The sequence below is a fragment of the Acinonyx jubatus genome, chromosome E1, assembly GCF_027475565.1.
Source record: "Acinonyx jubatus isolate Ajub_Pintada_27869175 chromosome E1, VMU_Ajub_asm_v1.0, whole genome shotgun sequence".
NCBI classification, from domain to species: Eukaryota; Metazoa; Chordata; class Mammalia; order Carnivora; family Felidae; genus Acinonyx; species Acinonyx jubatus.
In genome coordinates this window covers 14,638,573-14,647,335 of record NC_069397.1, presented here as the reverse complement: position 1 = coordinate 14,647,335, position 8,763 = coordinate 14,638,573, and the positions used below count along the sequence as shown (strand labels likewise).

Here is an 8,763-nt window from a genome sequence, read left to right as displayed (position 1 = left end):
AATGGGGCTTCCGGCCCCAATATCAATGTTTAACCGGATGTGCAGGTCAATATTTACCAGAAGAGAAAGCAATTTGAACCGGGGTTGGCTGAGAGCAAAGGTCCTCCTGGTGGGAGGGGAGGGCTCAGCTGGGCTGGCTGGAGCCTGGGCAGAGTGTGGGGAGCACCCAAGTAGGGCCAGAGGGACAGTGTGTGCAGCAGCGAGGAGCCTGCAGAGGTACGAAGGGAGGGGTGGCTCGGCCTGCTCTTTGGGCAGGAGAGGAGGTAAGAGCTGCCTACCTGGCTGAGGGGGTCTGGGGTGAATTTATTCAGGTTTCTTATTTCCCAGCCTCCTGGGTGATGAAGACCCAAGGTGGGGGTTCTGGCAGGAGTCTCCCTGGGACTTCAAAAACTAGAGGTCTTTTCTTGCCAGGAAGTTTCAAAAGCCCAGGTTGGAGATCAGAGCCCTGGCCAAGGGTCCTTGTGCGTGATGGGGGGTGGGGCCAGGGGTGATAGAAGGACTGGTCCTGAGATGGGGGTAGGGTTGGAGTGTGTGGGACCCGCTCTGGGACAGATCTAGACCTGTCCATCCCCACCCGCCAGCCTGGCTTCCTGGAGCTGACCTGGACAGAGTGGGGGGCGAGGCCTGTGCTTCCCGTAAGTCCAAAGGTGGCTCTGCTGGGAGCCATTCATTGGGCTCTGTTGCTGGGTCAACAACGTGGCTCTCCAGCCCATCTCACCAACGCTGCTGAGACCTCAGGGCCTCACGGGCCTGTCCACGTTGGTGGTCAAGACCAGACGAGCCAGAAAAAGTGGGCCACTGAACAGCAGGTTGGATAGGAGCTCTGGGAAAGGGGCCCCAGTATGGAGGAGGCTTCGGGGCAGGCTTCCCAGAAGAGGGGCCCTGGGCTAGGCTGACAACAGCCATGTGACTGAGTGCCAGGCATTGTAATCAGGGCTCACAAAGATGGTCTTATTTTGGTCCTCACAATAAACAGTGGGAGGAGGTAGGGACTTCTGCTACCATTTGACAAGAAAAGGCAAAGCCCAGAGGGGTATGGGAGATCTATCTCAGGTCCTCTGAGAAGAGGCAGGATGTGGATTCTAAACCACGGCTGACTCACAACATGGGACCTTGAAGAATGAGGACTGCTCTTGTTTTGATATTTGCCCTATAAACCTGAACATTTTCAGTGCACGAAATGGGAAAAACCGGAAAGTAAGAAGGGGTTAAAAGCAATTAGGGGGAGCTCCCCACCCCTGAGAGATGGGAGCCAGGGCCAGTGTGTTTTCGGGTGGGTGTGCAGGCGCTTGCTGGGTTGACCCTCAGCCGTAGAGGCTCAGGAGTTGCCAGGCCAGGCAACGTGTGGGTGGGATTCCGCGCGGGAGCGTGGGCGAGCTGGGGACGCAGGCTCCCTGTCCCGCACAGGAACATGGCGCTGCTGCTCCGGGGGCTCCTGCTGCTCGGCTTGTCCTGCCTGCAAGGCCCCTGCCTGGTGGTGAGCCTGGGCCTCGGTCAGGGTGGGGCGGGGAGGCAGGTGGGGCCACGCCGGGGGTCGGGTGTGTGTGTGGGGGGGGGGGGGTCTGGGCGGGAAGAGGAGGGGGCTGAGTCGAGGGTGGCTTTGGCTCTGAGGGCGTTCCCTCTCCTCTCCTCATCCCTTTCTCGACAGTTCTCCGCGGCGAGTGCCATGGAGCCCTTGGACCAGCAGGTACTGGGGAGTGAGGGGCGAGAGGGGGAGGAAGGCCTTGAGGGGCCTCACCTGTGGCTCTTGCAGGGTGGGGGACGTGTGGGAAGGGTCCCGCTCCATTCGCTTCCTCCCTTCTTCAGCTAATGAGCGGGCCGGCCCAGGAGAAGCTGCCCCCGCTTATCCTCCTCAAGTTGGGCAACCAGGTACAACCAGGTGGGGCTGGGGGAAGAGTGGGCGGGGTCCGAGGGAGGAGGGCCAATCAGCAGGGGCGAGGGACCGGGGGCGTGGTCATGAGGCTGAGACCTAAAGGGAGAGGGTGGGAGGGAGGGACGAAAGGAAAGGACGGGGTCCCCAGAAGGCTATTGCCCACGTGACTCTCCCTCTCATGTCAGGACTGGGACGAAGCCCTGCTGTTCCCAGGCACAGGGCCTATGAAAGGGATCTTTCCACACAGAGCTGACCCCTTGACCCTACTGACCCTCTGATCTGTCCCTGTAGGAGCCCAGTGGCCATATTGCCCTGAAGAAGGCCCCAAGAGACTGCAAGGGAGCCCCAACCCCGGAGGAGACCCGCAAGTTGGCCCAGGCCATGATGGCCTTCACCACAGATCTGTTCTCCCTGGTGGCCCAAAGGGCCACCAGCCCCAACCTCATCCTGTCGCCTCTGAGTGTGGCCCTGGCATTGTCTCACCTGGCACTAGGTACTGTGACCTCTCCAGACCAGCAGAGCTGGGAGGCCAGTAGGAACTCCATACTCCAGAGTTTACTAGTGGGTGCTTCTTCCATCAGGGTCACTTGGATGTTTGGTAAAAATGCAGATTCCTTGGCACACCTCCAGTCTCTGTGAATCAGACTCCCAGGGATTGGGCCTAAGGATATGCTTCTGGTGATTTTTATGCAAGGGTTTGAGAGCTACGATGTCTTCACTGGACTGGATGCTCTCATGGTGGGAAACCGAGGTTCAGAGAGGGAAAACAACTTGGATGAGGTGAGGTCACCCAGACAGCCAGCAGCAGAGATGAAAGTAAAACTTAGGGAGTACTGTCATTCAGACCAGTTCAGTGGATATGGGAGGAGAATGTGATGCTGTGGGCGTGCTCACCATGGGGGTTTAACAGGGGCTAGAGTGGGCAGCAGGGCGGGAAAGAACCCCGGCCCCGGGCCACAGCGGATGTGGTCCTCTCCAGGTGCTCAGAACCAAACGCTGCAGAAGTTACTACAGGTGCTGCACGCGGACTCAGGGCCCTGCCTCCCCCACCTGCTGAGCCACCTTTGCCAGGACCTGGGCCCTGGGGCATTCCGACTGGCTGCTAGAATGTACCTGCAGAAAGGTAGGTGCTGGTGGTTTAGAGCTCCCTAGGTAGTGCCCTGGGGTGGACGGGGTTGATGGAGGTGGGCTTGGCCTAGGTTAGGGTTAGGAACAGCTTGTGGCCCCTCCTGTGTAGGATTTCCCATCAAAGAAGACTTCCTGGAACAATCAGAACAGCTCTTTGGCGCAAAGCCCGTGAGCCTGACAGGAAGGAAGAGGGATGATCTGGTGAACATCAACCAATGGGTGAAGGAGGCCACAGAGGGGAAGATTGAGGATTTCCTTTCAGAGCTGCCAGATGACACAGTGTTGCTTCTCCTCAATGCCATCCACTTCCAGGGTGCGTTTGTCCTCTCCTTGGGTCCCCCACCCCTCAGCTGGTACCCCTGCCCTGTAGGCTGAGCTGGGCTTCGAAACCTTTGTCCTCAGGGTTTTTCTCCTCAGGGCTGGGCCAGGAGGCAGGGAGATCTCTGGGTTGTGGCTTGGGGGAGGGTGGGAAACAGGTGATGGTTTGCCAAAGAGGGGGCCAGGAACTGGATAGGGCTGTTGTGAAGAGAGTGCCCTAGCAGGAAACTGAGTCTGAAAGGATGGGCGGGTGGGGGTGGGGGGCAGGTGGGACGCTCCTGGGAGCATGGCAGGGCATGGGAAGAATGCAAGTCCAGATTTCCAAACTGCTACAGGGAAGACACCTTAGATCAGCTGGGTATGCACTGGCACAGTGTCCCTTGGGGGTTTGACTCTACCTTTTGTCCCTTGAACGGGTTCTGGGTGGAATAGGGAAGAGGCTGGTGGTGTCCCAGTCTACGTGGCCCCTGCCCTCTGCTGGATATAGGTTTCTGGAGGAGCAAGTTCGACCCGAGCCTCACCCAGAGAGACAGTTTCCACCTGAATGAGGAGTTCACGGTGCCAGTGGACATGATGCAAGCCCGCACGTATCCCCTGCGCTGGTTCCTGCTGGAGCAGCCTGAGATACAGGTCACCTTTGATCACCCACCCAGGCTGGGCCTGACTGCTGGGAGGCGGGGGAAAGGAGGGGGCGGGGCTGTGGAGCAGGCTCAGGGGTAGAGGGGGCTGTGGCCCATCTTCCTTGCAGTTCTGTCGCTGAGACAGGTGGCTCTGGAAGGTCTCACTGTGCCCCGACCCAGTGGGGACTGAGGTTCCAGTCTCTTCAAAGTTCATTAATTTGGCAAAAGTATGTGGGGGCATGTGCTACATGCCAGATCCTGTTCTAGGCTCCGGGAGCACAAGGGGGATCTGGTCCCCGCTCTCGGGAGGGAAGACACAGAGTACACGAACAAACATAGTTTCAGAGAGTGGTGAGTGCTGCGAAGGAAAAAAAAAAGTGATCGGTGGCTGGGGAAGATATTTTAGATACGGTGGTCAGGGAGCGTTCTTTGAGGAGGGGCCTTGGGTCGAAACCCAGGTGATCTTTGGTGATAAGGGTTTATTACAAAGGCCCATGGGTTGTTGGGCAGCACAGGGGCCACTCAACAGCTGTAGAGCCACTCAGCCTCAGCATCCCCAAGCCTGGGCGATGTGACCTGGCTGTCACAGTGCTCCTTAGAGAACTAAGGGTCTGGTTGGGATGGATTTGTCAGTATCCTGCTGGAACATTCTGATCGCATGGAGTGCAATGCCAAGCTGTCTCAGATGAGGCCTCCCTTGCTTCTGGCCCAAATGTGGTCCTCTTGGCTTGAGCGTGGATCCCAGGGCCCGTGAGCTGTGGCAGAGACGGCAGTGTTGGTTAGTTTCACAAGACGGCCCGGCACAGACCTCAGCTGCTTCTGTTGGCCCTCCTGAGAGGGGCTGTGGGCCTGTGGTTGAGGCGGACCCTTGGAGCAGCGTCCCGCTTCTCCCTTCCACCCTGACCGGTAGACCGTCTTGTTCACCTCCCCACCTGTGCCCTTCATGCTGTTCCTGCTCTCTAGGCTGTGTCCTGCCCCTCCTCCTTTACCCTCTGCCTCTGTTCCTGGCCCTCGGGCCTCCTCTTCCTCATGCACTCTGCAGGTAGGCCCTGGGCAGCCAGAGGTGGGGCTGCCCCCGCCCCCCTGCCAGGGCTCCTGCTCCCTGGCTGCTCTGCCTGGAGCCTGAGGGGGTAACAGCTGCCAGAGGCCATCGAGCCCAGTGCTTTCCACACTTGTGTAGCTGCAGAAACCCCATTGACGTGAAATCTTACCTCAAACCACAGTATTATACACACCCGGGCAGTCATTGTTGAAGGTTGGGGGGTGGGGAGGGAACCACCCTTTGCGGTGGCTCCTCTACAGAACCCAGGGTGGTTTGGACATGAACAACGCAGGCCATTGTTCACATGGAGAAACTGAGAGGCCGACACGGGGGCCTTGCTCAACCCAAGTCACTGGTAGCAGGTGAAGAGAGAGAAAGTCACCATTTATTGAGCACTGCCTATGTGCTGATACTCTGTTAGAAGCTTTACATGTTTATTTATGTTTGAGAAAGAGTGCTAGCAGGGGAGGGGCAGAGACAGAGGGAGACAGGGATCCGAAGTGGGCTCTGCGCGGACAGCAGAGAGCCCGATGCAGGGCTTGAACTCACAAACCGTGAGATCATGACCTGAGCCCAAGTCGGACGCCTAACTGACCGAGACACCCAAGTGCCCCTCTGCTAGAAGCTTTAAAAGGCTCTCTCTCTCTCCTCTCTGTGTGTGTCACACATCACCCTGCAATGTGGGCAGGTAGTATTATTCCACTTCACAAGTGAGGAAATGGAGGCTCAGGGAGGCCGAACACAACCTGAGAATAGCCTGGAACTCCTTGTCCATCTGTCTCAGCAGCATGTGCTGGCCCAGACCCCATCGGGTCTGGGCGCTTACTGGTCCTCACGTCGCCTTTCCTTTTCCGTAGGTGGCTCATTTCCCCTTTAAGAACAACATGAGCTTTGTGGTCATTATGCCGACCCACTTTGAGTGGAACGTGTCCCAGGTGCTGGCCAACCTGAGCTGGGACATCCTGCACCAGCCCTTACTGCGAGAGAAACCCACCAAGGTCCAGCTGCCTAAGCTGCATCTGAAATACCATCTGGACCTGGTGGCCACCCTCAGCCAGCTGGGTAAGGAGGCTGGGCATGGGACAGCTCCCCCAGGTCAGGCTAGGGCATGGGACAGCCAGAGTGGGTGAGGAGGAACCCCCACCCCCACCCCAAGCTGGCAGTGGGGCACCCTAGCTTTGGGTCCCAGCCTTTTCTGGGGCTTTGGGAGGCAAGAGCATTTCCTATGAGCCCCTGGACCATCTGTCCTGGGGTGGGCTGGGGTGGCCCAGGGAATGAGGACCTGCTCCATCCAAGACTGAGCATTGCAGAGAATCCCTGCTAGAGAGCCTGGGTGGCATGTGAGCCTTTCTGGCTGTCCTGCAAGGGGCACTGTACTAGGCACTGGGAGCCCACCGTGTACCAAGAGCTCCGTCAGATGGAGTGGACAGATAAGGAATCAGGTACTTACAATTCAGTATGAGTGAAAAGAGGGAGGGGCTTCTCTCCAGTTCTCGGGATTTGGGGGCAGGGGATCAGGGAGGGCTTCCTGGAGGAAGGGACTTTTAAGCTGATACTTGGAGGTTACATAAGAGTTAACCGGGGACCTGTGGGTTGGAGGTGTTCCCTGGCCAGGATGCCAGACACCCTCCCGGGTGCCCAGGCGGCCTGGGGGGCAGCGGGCAGCTCTGAGCAGCAATCCCCTGCCCTGGGCAGGCCTGCAGGAACTGTTCCAGGCCCCAGACCTACGCGGGATCTCTGACCAGAGGCTGGTGGTGTCCAGCGTGCAGCATCAGTCCACTCTGGAGCTCAGCGAGGCTGGCGTGGAGGCGGCCGCGGCAACGGGCACTGCCATGTCCCGCATGTCTCTCTCCTCCTTCATCGTGAACCGCCCCTTTGTCTTCTTCATCCTCGAGGACACAACAAGCATGCCCCTCTTCGTGGGCAGTGTGAGGAACCCCAACCCCAGCGCGCAGTGGGAGCGCAAGGAACAGCAGGATTCCCCGGATGACAGGGACTCCTTCCTGAACCAGAAAGCCTTCCCCCGTGGAGACAAGCCCTTCGGCCCTGACTTGAAACTTGCGCCCCCCTCAGAGGAGGATTACCCCCAGCCTAATAGCCCCAAGTGAGAGGCCAGCTGCCAGCATCCTGAGTCCCTGCCTGGACCAACTTCTCAACTCCTGAGACTCTTTCCAAACAGCTTCGTGGATTAGGGCAGGGGTCTGGGTGGGTGGTCTGGGAGCGGAGAGGAGCTGTTTTCTCCGCGCTCCTCTCCTCTCCTCTCCTCTCTCGGGGAGTTTGGGATGGGTGGGGCCAGGATGTGGGCGGGCGTCAGGGAGTCACAGGCCTGGATCCCACATTATTTCTTCCAAAGCGGCTAGGAGGCTGTCCTTGTTTGGGGCTTGGGCAGAGGGGCAGCTAGAGAGATCCACTTTTGTCAGGAAGGGAGGGAGGTTATTCCCTAAGGTGGCGGTGGCACTTCCACATTTGTTTACCAGAGGGGGGTGGGGACAGGACGGAATGGATGCCTTGGCTGGGCAGAGGACTGACAGACCCTGGGGGTGGAACCTTGTCCCGCTGTGTGGGTGGGAGTTGGGCCTTCCAGTCCCTGCTTCGGCCTTAACCTCCCTAAGGCCCTCGGCCCTCCGCCCACCCTGATGTTCTGTCACCTCGGCCCCCCCACCGCTCCTTGGACATACCCACATTGCCAGGACTCTCCTTCCCTCCGCTCCCTCCTCTACCCAGGTGTCTCAGGGGCTGCAGTGGGAGAGGAGGGGGATAGTTCCCTAAGGCTCTTTTGTAAAGTTTTTGTAATGATTTTTATGCCACGCGAATAAAGAATGAATGGCCCTGGCTGCTTTGCTGTCACTATTCTGGGCATGAGTGGGAGCATGAGGGCGGAGGAAGGTGGGAGGAGGCCACAGGCTGCACTGAGCACCCGGCTGGTGCCTGAGGGCAGGCAGCCCTCTCTGCCACGTTTGTCCTCTGACCACTCGCCCGCCCTTCTCTGCGCAGTCCCCTCTGACCTCGCCAGCCGTCTCCAGGGCCGCCTCCAGCCAGCCTGGCTCTGCTCTCAGCCTCTTCCCCTCTAGGGACCTCCAGCAGCTGGCAACAAGGGCGGCTCAGAAATAGCGCCGGCCTCCCAGTTTGGGAGAACTGGCAATTAGGGAGCTTCTGGAGTTTCTAATTACATGCGGGTCCTTCTGCCAGGAGCAGGCGCCCGCCAGCCGGGGTGGGGGTGGGGGGGCGCTCCAGCTGGAGGCTGTCAGCGCCCGAGATCTGGGGGGAGTGGTTGCACGCACCGCGGCACCGGCACCGGGCTGGGGGCAGCGCGGGTGTCCACGTGGGTGGGCCCTTGTCTTTGAGCGCAGGGTGTCTGTGCAGTGGCCGCCTGCAACCCTGAAGAACACTGGTTAAGAGCAAGTGCCTGGGATAGACTCTTGCTTCTAACAAACTGGCAGTGTAGGGAGACAGGTAATAAATAAAACAAGCGAAATAGATGTTGTGTCAGAGGCTGGCAAGGGCTATGGGGAGAAAGAAAGCAGGGAAGGCCTCCCCTATAGGTGGTGTGGGAGCAGAGACTGGAAGCAGGGGAGGGCAGGCACCATGGAAATCTTGGGGAGGAGCTTCCCGAGCAGAGAAGGAGCAAGGGCAGAAGTGGGAGCATGCTCAGAAGGTTCAGTATGAGCAGGCGATCCATAAGGCTGGGGCGGGGGTGGGGAGGGGTCAGAGGGGAACTGGAGACCGATCACGTTAAGGCCTTAAGGTCACTGTAAAGAGTGTTGTTTTTATCTTTGGAGTAA

The 8,763-nt window shown here is 58.8% G+C and overlaps 2 protein-coding genes across 7 annotated transcripts in view; one reads left to right on the top strand and one right to left on the bottom strand.

Annotated features, from left to right (window-relative positions):
- Positions 1–76: 76 nt before the first annotated feature.
- Positions 77–7,813, top strand: SERPINF2 (serpin family F member 2). Of its 6 annotated transcripts, none has more exons than XM_053212351.1 (11): positions 96–216; positions 582–790; positions 1,408–1,477; positions 1,649–1,687; positions 1,807–1,869; positions 2,165–2,366; positions 2,853–2,996; positions 3,111–3,314; positions 3,807–3,949; positions 5,839–6,043; positions 6,677–7,813. In XM_053212351.1, the coding sequence occupies exons 3-11, from the start codon at positions 1,412–1,414 to the stop codon at positions 7,087–7,089; spliced, it is 1,479 nt and encodes a 492-aa protein (XP_053068326.1). In that variant the 5' UTR covers positions 96–216; positions 582–790; positions 1,408–1,411; the 3' UTR covers positions 7,090–7,813. The 6 variants fall into 6 exon arrangements, with proteins under 6 accessions (XP_026890448.2, XP_053068327.1, XP_053068326.1 ...); XM_053212353.1 differs by having other exon boundaries at positions 168–263; XM_027034647.2 differs by lacking the exon at positions 582–790 and having other exon boundaries at positions 77–216.
- The window catches only part of SMYD4 (SET and MYND domain containing 4), a 64,427-nt gene continuing 62,893 nt past the window's right edge, over positions 7,230–8,763 (bottom strand). The window contains exon 11 of the mRNA XM_053212349.1: positions 7,230–8,065. Within this exon, the coding sequence (XP_053068324.1) occupies positions 7,747–8,065 (319 nt within the window). The 3' untranslated portion in view covers positions 7,230–7,746. The remainder of the gene's footprint in view (positions 8,066–8,763) is intronic.